The 19,752-nt window shown below is 34.4% G+C and overlaps 1 protein-coding gene across 6 annotated transcripts; it reads right to left on the reverse strand.

Moving 5' to 3' along the window:
* Window positions 1-220: 220 nt before the first annotated feature.
* Window positions 221-5,398, reverse strand: LOC148849564 (plant intracellular Ras-group-related LRR protein 4-like). 6 transcript variants are annotated; one of them, XM_088950173.1, is made up of 6 exons: window positions 4,851-5,315; window positions 3,919-4,773; window positions 2,679-3,592; window positions 1,518-1,707; window positions 1,159-1,243; window positions 221-907 (listed from the first exon to the last, which is right to left on the reverse strand). In XM_088950173.1, the coding sequence occupies exons 2-4, from the start codon at window positions 4,538-4,540 to the stop codon at window positions 1,561-1,563; spliced, it is 1,683 nt and encodes a 560-aa protein (XP_088806299.1). In that variant the 5' UTR covers window positions 4,541-4,773; window positions 4,851-5,315; the 3' UTR covers window positions 221-907; window positions 1,159-1,243; window positions 1,518-1,560. The 6 variants fall into 6 exon arrangements, with proteins under 6 accessions (XP_088806299.1, XP_088806298.1, XP_088806296.1 ...); XM_088950172.1 differs by having other exon boundaries at window positions 1,140-1,243; XM_088950170.1 differs by having other exon boundaries at window positions 1,135-1,243.
* Window positions 5,399-19,752: the final 14,354 nt, after the last annotated feature.

Raw genomic sequence — 19,752 nt, forward strand, 5'->3', positions numbered from 1 at the left:
TTAAAAAATAATAAGAACTAGAATGGGAATAAAAGAAGGGAATTGAGATTCATTAGGTATGTATGTCCTACATGAGACCCGTCAAAATACTATTCTCAATCCCCATTGAATCTTAGTGAAATATATATTATAGTATAAGTACATCTGGACATGCATAAAAACATTAGAAATTAAAATTTGGGGAAGATAAATAGCCATACTCATCAACTGAGAAGCGAAGTACAAAATTGGAATTCATTCATATTTTAACAATCAAAATGAGACATGATTGCATGGTCGGAAATTCAACAATGTCAAATTTTACCTCTGAATACCTCAAAAAACTTAACTGGAAATTACAACATCCTGAAATAAATATACCACTCAAAACTTAACCCTAACTCCTAAAATTTGTGCAAGAAGATCCAGCAGTAAGTATTATATCCCAGGTCTCTAGATTTTCTGACATTATGAACCCAGAAAGTCAAGCTCTGCTTGAAATAATTAGCCACGATGTAGATTTATGAACTTTGAGTTTCAAGCTGACTCTGAGGCCTTTATTGACATGACAAATTTACAGAGTTTTGGTTGTAGTGTTAGCCACAGCTATACTGACCACATTGGCTCCTAGAGCATTAAGAAGAAAGTCCTCAGCTCTTACTAAACATCTGAATCAGCTCCATTAGATGATCAGGACTCAGGAGAAGCAGCTTATCATGTGAGGATTTTTCACTTTTGTTTTTTTATCCATTCCATTGATGTGATAATGATGAGGGCTCCTTCAATGCAGTTCAGCTGCCTAGCCATGATTCATTCCCAAGATAGGAGATTCATCCTTTTTTGTCAGATGCATTCTCCTAATGCATATGGATGTTCTAAGGCCATGGGCGCCAATATCATTTAATCAGATTTAAACTTCAAGCTAGCCCTGAGAAAGGAAACAATATCACAATCTATGAGAAAAGACAGCAACATATGATGGTGCACAGGGTGAAAAAATATAGCTTAAAATAATGGATATGCAATGCAACATTCCTTTTTCCTTTTTAGGTTTCTTTTTTTGCTTAAAGTCAATAGTACATCTCATTTTTAAATTCAAGAACAGTAAAGATACAGGTGAAGTAGAAAAAGATGAGAGCATGAGAGGTGATCTACATTACGAGAAGCACAGATGATAACCATATTTAGGTAGCCCTTTGGCTTCTATGGTCTGAGGAGCTTGTCACACCAAGCACCATAGTTTCCACTGAACATCTGAATTCATCTGCAAGAAAGTAAGTACATTATAAGCATTTGAACAAGGAGCAACAAGATTGCATGAGGAGTTAAGTATGTTATAATTTGCCTCATCTTTAGTAAAATTACTAAAGAAACTTAATTGATCAAGTGACCATAGTGGTAGAATGCTATATCCTCACCAATATGCATAAATAAACATAACCAAAATAATACAAAATTGGTAAGATAAGGTACACTTTATCAAGTTAGAAGTATTAGCCAGTGGTGGGATGGACAGAGCAATTCTCAAAGGAACTTACCTGGCAGACTGTCACATTCTGTTTCTCTGAAGATTCCAAAATTTCATGTTTTCACATAATCCAAACCATCGTGCTTCCTTTTATTAGATCTTGAAAATAAACAGAATTGGGTCCAAGACTTTTTTTGCTTTAGTTGTTGTGCCTTGACATCCCTCTTTGCAACAAGTTCAGCCATGTACTGAACAACTGCCTGAAAGCACAAGACCATGATTGGAATCAGAAAGAAGCAGTTGACCCTCAGTTCTCAAGGCATTGCCTAGGCGACTAGGTGCCTAGCCCTACACCTTGACTTATACCAACAAGGTGTCCATCTAGGTGATTAGGTACCCTAGGCAACAAAAATCATAAGGTGGGTGTGAGTGCCTTATTAGAATATTATTACCGTGACTGCACATTTTTAGTATGTGTTTTGTCCAAACTAATGAGGTCAGATAGATAGCAGAATGTATATATATATATATAAGATCTTAGGGTTTTGAGAAGAGAAAAAAGAAAGAAAGAGAATGATAGAAGATATTTCTTCTCTTTTTCTAGGACTACACTCTCTCTCCTATATTAAATAGAACAGCAACTTACCCCTTCTTGTTTTTGTTTTTTTTTTTTTTCCTTGCTCTCTATCTAAACTTTTCTTGATATAAAATTATAGCCTTCTTTTGCCATTAATTTGATATGAAATTTCTCTATTAAATACTTATTATATTATAGTATTGTTAATAAAAAGAATTGCTGCATAGAAAACTACCAGCGGCCATAAGATATGATTTGTTGCAAGTTGAAGGGGCTAGAAGGGCTAAGGGTAGACCAAGAAAAACATGGGTTGAGGTAGTTAGAAATGATTTAAGTGCTCTTAATTTTTAATAATGGATATGACATTAAACAGAATGGAATGGCGAAACAGGACTCATGTAGTCGACCCCATATAGTTGGGATAAGGTGTGGATGATGATGATGAATAAAAAGCATTGCTATTTTTTTAATTTACATGCATGATGAATGTTATATAAAACTAGGGAGCTAACCTAGAATTTGATTTTCTTATTTTATAAAATTCTATCACCTAGGCGACTAAGCACTCCACTGTTGCCTAGAATCACCTATATACCTTAACAACTATGACTATGAGTGGCAATGTGAAACCACAAGACTAAAAGCAAACAGTACCTGTGCACCCATTTCTACTATATGCCTTGGTGGAACTTCTAGAGGATTTTCTTCAGCATGAAGCACACGTAACCGTGACAACATCCCAAAAGAGTCGGGAAGGACATGTATCTGATTATTGCTGATATCCAACTCTTCTAGCATTTCAAGGTTCCCAATGGATCTTGGTAAAGACTGCAGGTCAGCAAAATTATTTCCTACATTCATCTTGACAAGCGTGGTTACAAGGCACAAGCTCTCAGGCACAGACTCAAGTTCATTGAAACTGACATCAAGCTCCTTCAGGTTGGACAAGGATGCCATCGTGGTAGGCAGTTGTTTAATGTTATTATACCTGACAGACAGAATCTCTAGTGACGCAATCCGTCCCACTGCTTCTGGTAAGGCTTTAAGCCGGTTGTAATCTGCCCGGAGCTCCATGAGGAATGTACACTGGCCAATAGTATGTGGGATTTCTCCTATGTCATTAGTCTCCAAATTCAACTTCTTCAGGCTGACAAGGGTTCCAATTGAATCTGGAAGCCATGATAACCTGTTTGAGCTCAGGTCAAGCTCCTCAAGGCGGGCTAATTTACCAAATGTAAATGGTAGAGATGTTAGCTGGTTTCCCCTCAGATCTAGATAGACCAAGCTAAAGAGATCTCCAATGGATTCAGGTAGTTCAGAAATCCCGTTAGAATGCAGGTCAAGTTTTGCTAAGGAAGAGAGACCTCTAATTGTAGCTGGCAGTGCTACAATCCGGTTCTCAGATAAATCAAGGTTGATCAGACTCGATAACTTCCCTATTGACTCAGGCAACCACTCAATTTGATCCACCAACTTATTTTGTAGGTTCAGATCCCGTGTTCCTTTCTTTGAAGATACCTCAATTAAACTGGCTAGTTTTATCAAACTCAGTTTCTCACCCTCTTGACCTACAGAAATCATTGGTTAAAAAGAATTATAAGGATATGCTAAGCATAATAGTAATAATTTGAACCTTATAATCAAACACGCTCAAAGACCAAATTCTTTAAGATGCATGGCATGTTTCAACAAACAGATAAAGAATTGCATATATATCTGAAATATCGGAACTCTGCATACCCATTTTAACGTAACTCAAGGAAAAAAATAAAAGAAGTCCCAACCCTTTAATATATCCCATCTATACACTATAGGGCATACAGGCATTTCAAGCAAAGAAATTGAGGGAAAAAACAACAGAAAACCCAAAATCAAAGAAGAAATTCAGACTTACCCGAATTGCTTGGAGGTTTGAGTGAGAAATCAACAATCTCGGGTCGAGATTGGATCGTCACTCCAGCTCCAACTCCATCAACATAAAAAACTGACTTCGCTTTTTTTACATAATTGTCATCTCTTGTAAACAGACCAGAACTTCTTACCGATTCTTTTTCAGAGAATAACCCAGAGGAAGCCACAGAAGTGACCGGAATTTTGAGACCATTTGTAGAAAAATTGCTTGAAATTGCAGAAGTGGAACCATTAGAGTATTCCACTTGGCTAGAATTTGAGGGAGAAGTAAGGCATTTCGATGCTCTCTGAATAAATTCATCAAACAAAATATGAACGGTTTCGAGATCTAGCAATTTCATAGCTTCTCCTTTCTGCTCTTTACCCTGAAAGTACACCAAGCTTTTCTGCATCTCTTGCAATACAAAGAACAACTCTTCTGGGACTTCGGGGCTCTTTCTCTGCTTTGAAATAGCATCCAACCTCATTTGTTCTTCCTTCTCAACGTTCTGGATCAAATCTTTAGCAGCTTCAACCTCATCTAAACCAGGTCGAGTGGGTAGGGATCTGTGAATCCTCATGATCTCTTCAACAACTTCATCGACGGATTGTAGAGAAGAACCCATGTTGTTAAAATACACACAATCCAAGTCAGAAAAAAATAATAATAACTAAATAAACTCAGTTTTAACCGAACAACACCATTCTAGAATAAGCTTTCCACATGGAAACAACAAAAAAAAGATCAACACTCTTTATTCAGCTCCAATATTTCCTCAGCTTCCTTGGAAATATTTCTGAAATGCTTGTTAGGAACTATCGTTATAAATCTGGAGAAGCTAAACCCAACATCTATGAACTGAACAACAAAAAACCAGATCAGAAAAAAAAAAGGAAAAAAACAAATTATACTGCACAAATTACAAAAAAGAGCACCTATGAATCGGAACTCTTCGCACCAGAAAGACTACGAACAACTTAAGTAAAAACTACACTGTGTGACGGCAGAATACAACAAAACTAAAAACGAATGACCACGAATAGGCGCACCCATTTTTCTTAAAAAAAAAAAAAGCGGGGGGGGGATTACAAAATTGCCTAATTTCTGTGAAAGCTCTGCTCTGTGTTCCTCTATTTCCTTTACACCACAAAGAACTGTGGCATGAGAATCCTACTGGAGTCTGAAGCTGCTCCTCAGCCCTTACAAACAAAAGATTGCATATGTATAGTGTACGTATACAGGTCGAAACAGCTGGAAGTAAGCCTCTATGCCTTCCTCCCTCCCGAAATCCTGCGAATTTTTAATTTTTTTATCTTTCTCAAAACATCCAGCTATTTCCATCACTGCAACTGCTCTTTACACCCACTTCGGTTTTTCTTTTACTGGGTCTGTTTTGTTTTGCTGAACAATCAATGAAAGAAAACCGTGACCGTGAATACGATTAAGACCAACCCGTTATTAACAAAAACATCAACATCGAATTTTCATGGGAAAATTCCCAATCAGTACTTGTAGTTTTGATTGAGTGACAATTTGATCCCTAAATTTTAAAATGCAATAATCTAACGTGATAATCCATTACATGTTAAAAATGCTCTTCAAATGCCATCTAGGGATTGTTCATTTTATTGTTTGGATGGTTGATAAAGAGAATTAGATGGCATTGTTAGGGTATTTTTGACTTTTTCAAATGTCACTTAATGGCTGATTAATAAACTGGTTATCGGTAGGTACTGAATTGTCATATATTAAAGTCCGGATACTGAATTGTCACATTTTAAAAGCTCGGATACTAAATTTTCACATTTTAAAATTTGGGGATTAAATTGTCACTTGAACCAAAGTACAGAGTATTCATCCAAATTTTTCCCAATTTTCATCTTCGTCTCCTATTGGAGATGAATCAATGTCCCAGAATTGCCCTAATTTCTACCATATAATGACCATTTCACCCTTGTCAATGGCAGTGCCAGTTTGAGATGAGTCCTTGCGCATTGCTCTGGCCTAGCACGCACTCGTTAATGTCATCTGATTTTACAATTTACTAAGAGCCTAAAAAAATATTAGGCTAAAATATAAAGACTCCTAATGATCATATCTACTCCTTATACATGGTGCTCACAGATACATCTTATCGTGGATTGGGGATATCTCCTGTACTTATATATTATTATTTTTGGGAGATGTTCCCAATACACAATGGGATGCATCTGTGAGGTCGTTTGTGAGGCACCTTGTGTGAGGAGTAGATCCCAATTCATGTAATATGGGCAAATGATAAATACAGCATGAGCTTTTATTTACAACAAAGATCCTTTAAATTTTCAATTTGCAACAAATTTTTCATAAAAACATTTTTATTCAATTGTTTAAGATTTTTTAAATCACCCTTTTCTTATTTATTTGAATGATTTATTATTAGATCAATTTTCTATTTATAACATTAAAGTCCCTCTCGATTGTTCATTTGCTCCAATATATCTTTTCAGACTTTTGGTTGAATTCAATATTCAAAGTTTTAAAGAAATAGTAAAGGTTTTTTTGATAGATATAAATTTATGGTTTCATTTGTTTTTTTTTTAATTTATTAGAAAAAAGAATGAATAATTTTATATTTTGAGATGAAGTCGTGCATGTGAGTAAAATGAATCAAGAATTAAAAGGAAAACTTTTTTTGCCAATAAAATGAATCAAGTTGAAAAAAAGGGAAAATTTTCGATTATTACCCTGTACTTTGGACCTACTTAGTTCTTAAATTTTAAAATGTGATAATTCAGTATACAAAGTTTCAATATATGCCAATTTAATACTTTTCGTTATTTCGTCCATTAATCAGTATAACAACAAAGATTTGAGAATATTCATTTTTTATTAACATTTGGATGATTAATAAAATTTTTAAATGTAACTTGACGGTCGATTAACTGGATTGGCACAGGTACACGATACTAATGAAATATTTTCCCTAGAGAAATTTTCAGTGGATATACTGACAAAGTCAGAGGTATTTATGGTAAAGTGAAATTCAATAGGTTTTTCAGAGGTATTTACAAGGGAATCTTTGTAATTGACGTCATTACATGGTGATCACAACGCTCAACCTCATCTACGAGACATAAATTCTTCAGTACCTAAATATAAATTATTTGGTACCTGCTTGTTCTAACCGTAGGACTGGTGTCAAATCGAATGCATCAATTCAAATCAAATAAGTGTTAAATAGATCCCAATTCGACAATGAAGATACCAACGAACAGCCAATGCTGGTGCTGGGTAGGAAGTAGATGGCAAAAAAATAGAAAAGATGTCCACGTGTTATTCAAAGGACACGTGTCACATCCACTTGAACCATGTCCAAGGTCGGCCAGCCACATCCAGCTGGAATTGTCTTCTCCCGAATCCTAATCCAATTACCCTACGCGATTAGGCTACTTGAAGGCCCACTGAACGACTTCTTAAGTTTTAATTTTAATGGAAGGGATCTGGGCCCAACCCAACTCAAAAAACGCAAGTGAATCGTCAAACACTCCTCAGTAGTCAGTCCTCACTCACTTTCGCTTCTATTATCATAGGCATAGATTTTTCCATTTTTTATATTATAATAATTGTGAATTGTGATGATACCATATGTCGAGAGTCTAGCAAAAAAGGTTGCACCTATGATCTGTGTCACCCACCGGTAAAGTTCTATTGGTATCCACGATCAATGCCCATCCGATCCGATCCGATCGCCGAGAGAAGGATGGTTGAATAGAGAGATTCACAAATCACAAATTAACGTGGGTGAATTGGATTAGAATTAGATGTGAAGTGAAGGTAGGTAGGGGATGGGGATGATGAGGATGGATCATCAATGCGGCTAGGTTCACCGTTCACTGAAGTGACAATTCCTTGATGAATGATGATGTTGGCAAGTGACAATTCAATTTTGGCTATTTCAAGTAACCATAAAACCATGAATATAACGACAACACATAAGGTGATTTGCTGGGGTACCTACCTAAAGCCCCAAAAACGATCCTATTTAAACTTTTTTTGTTTAATTAGGTCCTATTCATTCGACAGAAATGCATTTACTTATAAGACTAGCGGACGGGTGCATGCGTTGGAGGGGTTCGCTCATAAACTATATTTGAATAGGTGTTAGATTGAGGTCTCCTTCAATTATTGAAGTGTTGAGCTGAAGTTTCCTTAGGTGTCAAGCTGAGGTCTCTCTCAGTTGTCGAGGTGCTAAGCCGAAATCTCCCTCAGTGACTGAGGTACCAAGCCAAGGTCTCCCTCAGTGGCCGATGTATTGTCTAGCTTGAGCTCAATTAGAATTAGAGACTTGAGCTTGAGCTCAGAAGTTCGAGCTCGGCTCGGCTCGAACTCGACTACCTTTGATTGTAGGTTCCTTAGCAGACGAGATGCCTAGCTGAGGTCTCCCTCAGTTGGAGAGAGAGTGGCATTCTTGTAATTTATAAGGAGAGAGAGATGGCATTATTGTAATTTGCAAGGTTTAAAATATCGTAACGTATTGGCTCATATTGATACGTACGGTTTTCATAAGAAATCGATCACGGAACATGTAAAATTCATGTATTCCGTTTCTTTTCGTATGTATCGGGCAATATGGGCCTATGTCGGGCCATTCCGAATCAGTATCGACTGATACAAACCGAATCATTTCGGTTCCCTTTGTTCAATTAATCTAAATTTAATACTGAATCTCGTAAAAATTACAAATATTAACAATAGCAAGACTCAAACCCTAGTCACTAGATTTTAATGCTCATAATTTTGCCACTAAACCAGTCCAATTTGTTTGATGTAATTACATGCATTTTTAGTTTTAAGTCAATTGTTTTTCTTTTCTTAGTGGTGCTTATTAATAAATGCTGAAATTAATTATTAAAATTTATATATTAATAAATATTAAGATAATTATATCGGTTATGAAAATTGATGTGTATACGTTCATATTTTAGTTTTTTCACATTTTAGTTATTCCATCATTTTTCAACGACTACTAATTTTGTCTCAATATGTCACATTTTATATAAAAATTAAATTATGATTTTTTACATTTAAATGACTTATTTACAATCATATAAAACATGTAAGCATTGTTAATAATATATTTCTTATGATTTATTTGAATTTCTTAACATATTTATAGGTATCTTGATTTTTTATCTGTAACCATGCGTATCCAAAATGTATCCTGATACATCTCTTAAAATTGTCTTTTCGATATACCTTGCGTTTCCAATACTTTAAACCTTGGTAACTTGTAAAGAGAGAGAGAGAGAGAGAGAGAGATAGTGACATTCTTGTAATTTAAAAGAAAAATAGCAAGAGAGAGATAGAATTGATACAAAAGTATGGCACTCTTGTAATTTGAAAGAAAAAAAAAAAAGGCAAAAGAGAAAGAATTGGTGGAGAGTGCCATTCTTGTAATTTATAAGAAAATAAGGCAAAAAATATTGTTAAATTCCATTTCCCTCATTCTCAGGCCATCTTATATACACTATTATCTAGAAAAATGTTTTCTAGACTCTAGGTATACATTTGGTTCTGTTTATGTTTATTAACAGTGCCACATAGGCACCTCATCAACAAATGCATCATTAATTGCATTTATGTGTATCAAAGTTTGCAAAAGCAAACTTCGGTTTTTGTGCACCTCTCCCATTTAAGGGAGCTTCATTTTGGAGCTTCTTGAAATGGGTAGGCGTTTATTGGCATTTTGCCAATGTAGTGCCTATTGGCACTTATATGTCATAAATGCTTTCATTAAATGTGTTTCTCGGTTTTGCAATCACACAAGTACAAAATGTTTATTGAATAAACATAAACGGAACCAAACACCCTCTAGATAATTATGGTGGTGTTTGGCATCGATCCCGTTGTTTCAAAAAACAATTCCATGTCTGCACCATATAAGAAAAAATGGTGTGCCAAGAAACACAATTTTGTTTGGAACCATTGTTCGGAAAAACAGCTATGCATTGGAATTTGGGAAAGTGTGGTTTGAGAAAATGTCAAATTTGGTGTTTTTTCATTTTTGGAACTGTTGCTGCCAACTGTACCATGACATGGCATCATGTAAAGTAAACTATTGGACATGCGAACCAATACTGAAAACAATTATAGAGCATTGATACCAAATAAAACCGGTAACTTTCCCCAGAAAATTACATCCTATGTGGCAGCATTGATGCCAAATAATAAAAAGAAACCATTTTCTCAGAAAACGGCCCAACAGATACAACACAATTTTCCTTGAAAACGGCTCTGAAGGCAACGCATTGGTGCCAAACACTTACTATATTTATTTATTTTCTTTTTGTGAGATGCAGTGTTATCAAATTATCATTGACCCGAACGGTGGGGCCATTCAGCGTGAGAGTTGTTTAGTCACCCATTTCTATTTCACCCTTAACCTGTTCTTTGGCCAAAAACCATTGACTTAGTCAGTAGCCTCAGTTAAATTATTGACATATTCGACCTGGACAATAATTTTAACATTTTTTATTTATTTATTTTTTTTTAATTCGAACAGGCCATCCATTCAAACCAGATGATCGAAGCGCTGACCTGAAACCAATGGCAAAAGCAGTTCCGGTTTGAAGTCGGTTATTAAATCAAATGGATTAGTGCGAGAATTTCTTAAAAGATTTCTGTTTTTTTTTTTATTTTTATTTTGACAATAACATCTTAGTGATACACAAAAAAGTTTTGTTTTGGTGGGACTTATACTTTACTAATAAAGGAACATAAAGAAAATTGACCAATTTTCTCCAAAAGGAATGAGGCTTAAATTAAATTATCTTTACTTTTGTCATAAATTTTATTAATGTTTTTTTATTGGTAAGGCGAGAGAAAATTACAAATATAGGCTAAATCGATTAGAAGAAAAATCCTGGTCTCCTTCAAGACTCTGCTTTGAGTGAAGCCCACTTTATTGATTCATGGTTCTGGTACGATCTTTGAGTCCCCGCACTTATTTAAACTTTTAGTCATGGAGTTAAAATAAGGAAAGAATCTCTCATTTAGTAAAAGTAGAGGAGATACAGGGTTTTTTAACTTTTTTTAGTTGTCCTCATCTCAAAATGTCGAGAATCTCAGCACATGTTTTTTTATTTATTGTAGCCATACCATATAACACTAGTTGCCTTACCAAGGATAAAACTCTGCTTTAAAATTTTAAAATATGCACTTTTGATTATATCGCTTTGTTTGGATTCAATTAACTTTAAATAAGTATATTCATTTGCACCGATGTAAATGTTTTTTTTTTTTTGGTATTGATGTTATGTATTATTAATAATAACTTTTCTCGACTCTTTTTTCCCTAAAGTGTTGGTTATAGGATTTGATTCCGCATCAATACTGAAAGAAACTAATCAACTCTCAATTAATTCACTAATGTAAATGCTTGAGAGTACAAATAGGCTGAGTATTTCTGTTTGAGATTTTATCTTGTTTTGTTGGTTTGTGGAAAGTAGCATTGGGAGTAAAGTGATGTGGTCCTTTTGTATACAATGAAAAGGAGGTAGGAGGAAGGTTATTTATTTGGGAGTGAGGTAGAAACAAGATGATGTGGTGGTCTCCACTTTATATGATAGATAATTGATGTGGTCCTGATTTTATATGATGAATGAATTGGTTTTTGAGATGCAAAATTTACACTATTAGTATATGCAAAATGAGATAAAAAGTATACATTTTGTATCAAGAGGTAGGAGTGTGAAAGTGTGAATCATAACTACAAGCAAACATCTGCAAAATTGGACCTAGAGCAAATTTTGGATCTGATTCAGATTTGTACTACAACAAAATGCAGCCTAAGAAAAGAGAGGCAGAGTTAGAGACGTCAATGGGTAGGGTCAATATATTTAGCTTTAAGGTAGGATTAGGGTTTTGGTTCTTCAACCTGTGTTGGGTTCGGGTTTTGGATGACCTACGCCAATGGGTCATGATACCATACATATACATAAAATATTCTTGCAACTTTTGACTTCTAACTCTATAGCTTTAGAGTTTAAGATTTGTTTACATGTTGGTTTTGATTTTCTTCTTTTTTTTAATGGGAAAAGTGACACCTTAGAATCTATAAAATAATTTCTTAACTTAAATTAATGGATTCTACGTCTTCAAACATGTTAAAAAAATACAACTGAAATGCTACAGGTCAGATCTGGTCGGTATTGGGTTAGACCCTATGGGGTCGGGTTGGGTTTGGAAATTATGTATTTTTAAGTCGGGTTGGGTCAGGTCGAGCTTAGGTTGAGGCAATGTAGGGTCAAGTTAGGGTTGACGCAAATTTGTGCCGAACCCGACCTGTTGACATCCCTAAGCAAAGTAAATCCCCCACTTCTCGTGCTTTTTTATTTCTCAAATTGTAATGCTAGAAAAAAAATATATCTTTTGACATACATTTAGGCCATGTTTGGGAGTGCTTAAATAAAAAAACAAGTGCTTATTCGAATAAACACTTATTTGCATTTGGTACCCAACTTTTTAAGTGCTTATTTTTTAAATAAGCACTCATTTTATATTGGGCGTTTGTAGTCTTTTTCTTTAATAAACACTTAAATAAGCATTTGTGACTATTTTGTCTTCATTTTCTTTCAAATTTTCAAAATATACCATTTGAAAGTACTTTTATTAAATTACTTTTATAAACACTTTTATGAAAGGACTTTTATAAAAACACTTTTATGAAAGCACTTTTATGAAAACACTTTTATGAAAGTACTTTTACAAAAGCACCGCTATTAAAAGTATTTTAAAAAAGTACTTTTATGAAAGCACTTTTAAGAAAGTACTTCATAAAAGTACTTTCGTAAAAGTTCTTTTGTAAAAGCACTTTTATAAAAGTGCTTTCGTAAAAGTTCTTTCTTAAAAGTGTTTTCATAAAAGTACTCTTATAAAAGTGCTTTCATAAAAGTACTTTTATAAAAGAAAAGTACTTTTATAAATTCAACTAAAGATAATTTTATAAGTGGCATTTTAAAATTCAACTAGGGATCATTTTGGAAGAAAATTTTGAACAAGGACTTATTGTATAAGCACTTAAAAAAAACTAGAATTTTGGGCTTAAAAAATAAGCCATTATTTTTAAAATAAGCATTTATTTTGGGTTTATTTTTAAAATATACCAATAAGTGTTTAATGGCCCAAATAAATACTTCTTTTGAATAAGCACTTATTTTTAAGCATTCTCAAAACATGGCCTTAATAATTAATTCACTATTAACCAAAACCATAATTGCTAATTTGCCATTGAGGAAAGGCATGAGAGGCTCTAAAAATAGAAACCAAAGTTAATGGAAATGTTTACCGGGCTGGGCATTGTTTTCTTACAATGCAATTTTATTTGTTTTGGGGGTAATTTTAATTATTTCGCATGTGATTCTTTTTCTTGACCATTTCTTTTGTGTTACTGTTTTGTCAGTAAAATGTTCCATTCAACCTTGAACATTTTAAATTTTTAATTCAACCCAAGAAGATAAAATGTTCCGTTGAGATAATGTTCGGTATGCTTTAACATTCATTTCCTTGGTCCTAAAATCAGAAGATTCTTCATGTATGTGGCAGGTTTGCACTAATACATCTAATGTATTATTATTAAACATATTTGTAATATATAATATATATTATTTATTATTTATAGTATAATATATTATATGTATTTCTAGTATTTTATATTATATATTTATATATTTATTATCAAAAAAACTAAAAAACTGATGAAATGAACTAATGAATCAGTTAATCGATTCACTTCATTTCAATTTCAGTTTACGATTTTCCAAAAATTAATGACACCGATTCAGTTTAAAAAATAGGCCTACAATTCAGTTAATCAAACCTTAACACCCCCTAGCTTCACGATCCGGAGATTGGGTTAGTTGTTGGGGACAAATTCTAACCAAGCAAACTGGGAAGCTCTAATGAGAATAATCTGTTGGGAGATTTGGCTAGCCAGGAACGCTTTGGTTTATCAGGAAATCGTGTTGGACCCCATGTCGGTGGGTAAGTAGCAGTATTAAGCTTTGACAAGTTTTTTTTTTTTTTCTTTAAGTTTAAAGCGCATTTCATTCATTCAAGAAATTGATACAAGTAGAGAGAATTACTAACAAGATCGGTCAAAACCCAAATACAGTTTCTCAAGAAGAACAAAATATATAAATGAATGGAGGAGGATATAACAAATTTCTGCAATCAAACAAAGGTGAATTAAATCACCAACAGAAGTAGATAAATACAACTCCAATCCACCACAAACAGCAAAAGAAATGACAAGAAAGGTACCCAAAAGAGAATGCAAAGAGCCGATAAATTAATTGTAACGCCAGCTTTAATTCATATTCTGGTGCATCTTGTTTGGCTTGCATTGCTTGTTCTAGTTTTGAAGCAGTTTTTGCAAACATCATAAGGTTATTTTTTCCAAACAGCCAATTTTTTTTTTCTATAAACACAAATTATACCAAATACACTCTAAGTAAAGCCAAAATGATAAAATCCGAAGAAGACGTTTTTTTTTTTATTTTTTTTTTATTTGCAGCAAAGAAACATGATAGCCTTTTCTTATGTCCGTAGTAGCAACTGATATCATAATGGGCCCATTGATAGCCCATGTCCAAACAAGGCACTAGGTAGATGGGCGGATGAAGTCAAAAGCTCCACCATGTTTCCTTTAAGTTCGCCATGCCCTTCTAAGAACTTTTGATGATATATTAATGTAATTTACAAAGGAGAGTGGGGTCGTAATTTTGTCATTGATCAGTTCTTGACCAAAGTCTCTCAATATTCCTCCTCATAATTCATAAAGTTTTTAAAATTTCATCTTTATATCTTAACTCGAATGGGGATTTTTGCAGGAAAAAAACTCAAATGGGGATTTTTTTACTCACAGAATGCACTTCACACCAATCTCACGGTACATCCCATCGTGTATTCGTGTATTTGGAAATATATCATATGAATAACAACATATAAATACAGGAGATGGATATTCCCAAGTATGGGTACATTGTGGGGTACCAATGTGATGGGCAAATCAGGATTCCTTCAAAGTCACTGGTCATCGCCAACGCATTTTTTTTTCTTTTTCTTTTTTTCAAACACTACTTACCCTATCTGGAATATATCCTTAAGTTGGTCGAAATAAAGTAACCTTTTTGGCATTGGGTTCCGGGGTTCTTTTTAATGGCTGGGGAGCAACTTTCTCAAATCCGGAATAAGATTCCAGCTTCTAGTTTTCTTGAGAAACCGAGTCCGTTTGTTGGACCATTGATTGAAGGCTGCATTTGGCATTCCTTATTTCAATTATTTATCTCTGTTTTGCGATTAAAATACCCTTATTAATATTAAATTTTTAACAGCAAAAAGGAGATGAATGCTTAAAATAAGGAATGCGAAATACAGCCTAAGTGCACTGAGACTGAGTTAGTTGCATTCAACTCCCAAGGCTTCATTCGGAAGGAGTACAAATACAAATATTTATTGTGTAAATACATATAAAATACAAGATTTTGCACTCTACACATTTATATTTATACTCCTTTCAAACTGAGCCTAAAATACCATTATCTAGTCGTGTTCAATGGCTCAGTGCTGACCTAGTAATCTTAATGCAATTGACGGTTCGTATGATTCCAATTTTTAAGTTGGAAAGTGGCAGTTTGGGGGAGAGGACTCCTCTTTTGTATAGTCTATGTGCCTAATTTGGATTTGTTCCTCACATAACACCAACCTCACTCCATGTTGCAGCTATGCATTGAAAATATCTCCCCTTCAATGATAATATACAAGTACGACTGTATATTATCATGTGGGAGCCACCTGTGGCCTCACTTATTAGGCCTTTTAAAACCGTTAAAAAAACCTCATTTTAGAAATCAAATTTTATTTGACCCTCTATTATTTTACTTGAACGGAGGCAATTGCAAAAAAAGTAATTTTTTTCATATACATATAAAATATAATCAAATCTCAAGTTGGGGCAATTAATCGTCTACACTGGCTTCTACATGTACATGGATCTGCCATTGAGTACGAGAGATATTCTCAATGTGCAGGTGCAAATGCTGTGAGGTCGGTGTGAGGTATGCTCTATGAGAAGAAAACCTATACTTCCATTTGCCTATTAACAAAGAGAAAGAAGAGGGTAAATTATAAATAGGTACTTTATACTTTGGGAGTAATGACACTTGAGGGTTTGAACTTTCAACTGAACATTTTTGTACAATAAACATTTTGAAAACATACACTTAAGTTCAAACTCTGTTAAAATTAACGTTACAATGAGGGCAAAATTACAAAAGTGATCATGTCCAGGTTTTCTTTTGCTCACTCAACTTTTAATTTATTTTATTTTTCATATGAAATCATCTCTATATTTCTTTATTTCTCAACAAAGAATAAGAGAATTTGAATGGAACAATGAATAACAGTGAAAAGAATCAGAACTTAGGCATTTTTATAATTTTATCCTCATCATAATAATGTTAGTTTTAACAAAGTTGGACTCAAGGTATCTATCCTTAAAGTATTATAAGGTATCTACCTGTATTTTACCCAAAAAACTGGAGACTTAAGACTTGTGTGATGCATGGATTTTGTTAAGCGAAATGGAAATAGAAATTCTATGACATTCTCAACTGAACAAACTGATCAAGTCCGATTTAAGCATTATATTTTAGTTATATTTAGTCTGTCTTATGACATTACTAATGAGTTAATCGAAAATAATTAAATTTGATTTTGAATTATCAATTAAATAAAAAATAAATTATAATATTATTATAACTTTTGTTGAAAAAAATGAACAAACTAAGCAAAATAACATCATAAATTGACCCCCTGACTGACTTGTTAATAACATGATAAATAGACCCATTAACCCATATTGTTGAATCACTGACTTATTGACCTACAAGAAAAATGGTTCAATGTCTTGATTGGTTTTAGAACACTGATTGCATAGCCCGTTTTACACATCTCGTTTCTAGCAGATGTGGAGTCACTTAAAAGTCATGAATATCGGATCTTTTTTTGCATGGTTTTCAAAACAGATTGAATTGGACGGTCAGATCGGAAAAATCAAAAACCACTCATCCAATTGGATCTGTTTTACCCAAGAGTCGTTATTTTGTCAAAAATCATTGATTTGATGACTAAATGTTGACTCGAGCAGTCGAACTGTTCAAATCATCTAACAGTTTTGACTGTTTTTAAATTTTCTCATTTTTTTGTTAAAATGGGCTATTCATCATCAGACCGTTCAACCCCAAAAAACCGGGCCCTAAACGATTTATTCTCCGATTCAATTTTAAAAACATTGCTTTTTTTTATTGCAAATTTGCAACCTACCTCACAACATGCACACATGATTCATGGGACATGGAAACACATAAAAAGACAACATTCATTTAATGCACCATAACCCACGCACATGCACCCTTCTATTCAATGCACACACGCAAGAGAATTATTATTATCCGATGCCGATGTTTTGGATAACTACTCTGTTGCCATATTGGCCTCCATGTTATGTGCTTAGAACGGACCATTATTGTTGGGCCCATTTGCATCATGTTGCACCCCTTTTCTTTTATGGAAAAACAAAGTCCTTAGGTTAATTTCAGTCGACTAATCGGATTGGATTTAGATAGAATTTGCCTTTGATCCGTTTATCAAACCTTTAGATTTGAATCCGATTCAAAGTCTTATATGTTGGGTTTAAATCGGACCCATATTTAAGTTACATTTATTGCATTGTGTTTAAAATGATAAAAAATTAAAAGTATATAAATATATGTATAATATATACCCATCTACCCATCTGATTATTACCATTTTTTAGGGATAAATCTATAATGTTGAAAAGTCTTTCGCCAATTAAACTCTCTTAGTGAATTTTGATGAAAACCCATCCACCCATCTGATTATTATCAATTTTTTAGGGAAAATTACTGATTAGTACCTTGTATTTTGGGTCTAGTGCCACTTTAGTCCCTAAACTTTAAAGTGCAAAAATTTAGTATCCAAACTTCTTAAATGTGATAGTCTAGTACCTACTGTTAATTAGCTGTTAACCAGCCATTAAGTGACATTTGAAAAAGACAAATACCCTTCAAGTGTTATTTAATTTTCTTTATCAACCATCTAAACGTTGATAAAAAATTAACAGTCCCAAATCTTTGTCTTTTCCATCAAAAAAAGTTGGGGTCATGTTTGAATGGGCATTTTGGTGACCCCAACTTTCTTGAGTAGAAGAGGCAAGGATTTGAGACTGATAATTTTTGTCAAATGGTTGATAAAGAAAATTAGATGACACTCGAAGGATATTTATGTCTTTTTCAAATGCTACTTAACGGCCGGTACTAGATTGTCATGTTTTGAAAGTTCAGGTATTGGATTATCGCATTTTAAAGTTCAGGGACCAAAGTGGAACTAAGCCCAAAGTATAGGGTACTAATCGGGAATTTTTCCTTTTTTTATACAATAATGGTTTCCACTTTTATGATGCCTATTGAGAAAATCCCTCTGAGCTCTATGTCTAATAGTCTACAATTGAGAAATCAGATTCAGTGTTCACATCCTTTGCAGTCTCTTGTAGCCTTGTATTGGGAATATCTCCCCATGAAAAAAAGCATACAAATACAAAGATATTCCCAATGTATGGCTACAGATGAACACGGTGTTGTGAGCATTGAAAGCCGATTTTTACAATTGAGAACTCCCCCCCTCCCCCAACAACTCTTCAATAGTCAACAGTATAAAAACTCCTACTTCCATTCTGTTTCCTTTCTCCTTTTTCACTCTCTATTTTCAACTCTCTCCAATGGGGAGGGATATAGCTTGGATGAATTGGCTAAGTTTAGGGCCAATCTTAGGCCCAATTGAAACCCATGATTTGGGCTTGGGCCCATTCCAATTCAATATCAAGGCTCAACTTTGCAAATCCAAGCCAAAGCTAGGCTTGGACCAGCATAGTTCAAACTAGGTTTGGCCTGGAAGGTTTGCTTGGGCCTAAGTAGGTAGGTCATGTTTGAAAGTCTTCCTAAATCTTACTCGTTTTTCATATTTCAATCATTCATTTGAGCATTTGGGAGCGGATTGGCTGCAAATAAATTCATGCACACCAGGCTGAACTACATATCATGAGTGAACATGCCGGTGTTTAGTACAGATGGGGCCTGTGTTCATTGATGATAAATAGGCCAGCCCGGTGTGCATGAGTTTTCTCAAGCTCATTCATTTCCAGCCTGGGAACCAGTGTTAATTAGGCGTTTGTTTGGCATCGATGCCGTTGCTCCAAAAAATGACAATACATCAGTGTCATATCGGAAAAACGATGCATAAAGAAACACCTGTTTGTTTGGAACCATTTTTCTATAAAAAAGCAGTGCTCTAAGCCATGTCTTGGAAATTGGGAAGGCATGGCTTGGAGCAATGCCAAGTTTGGCATTTCCTGGAGCTGCAGCTCATTGCTGCCAACAGGAACAAGAGGTGGCAGTGACATGGACATGAGGTGGCACTGGATAGTAGGTACCAGTGCTGAAAACTTTTCTTGGAGCATTGGTACCAAACAGAAAACATTGTTGTTGTTCTAGAAAACATTCTACCTGGAAGCAACGTTTTCAAACAAAAAAAGACACCGTTTTATCAGAAACGGTACTTTCAACCCACACATCAGCAGCACCGTGAAAAAATGGTGTTGTATCTGCAGCATCGATGCCAAATATATACTAGAAGTACTTTATCTCTAGACAAGTGAAGATGACATTGAGAGTTGAAAGCCATGTTCGCCAGGTTCAATATCCAGAGATGATGGAAGCC

This window comes from Nelumbo lutea, chromosome 6 (assembly GCF_056320005.1).
Source record: "Nelumbo lutea isolate HS-2025 chromosome 6, American lotus-T2T, whole genome shotgun sequence".
Taxonomy (NCBI): domain Eukaryota; kingdom Viridiplantae; phylum Streptophyta; class Magnoliopsida; order Proteales; family Nelumbonaceae; genus Nelumbo; species Nelumbo lutea.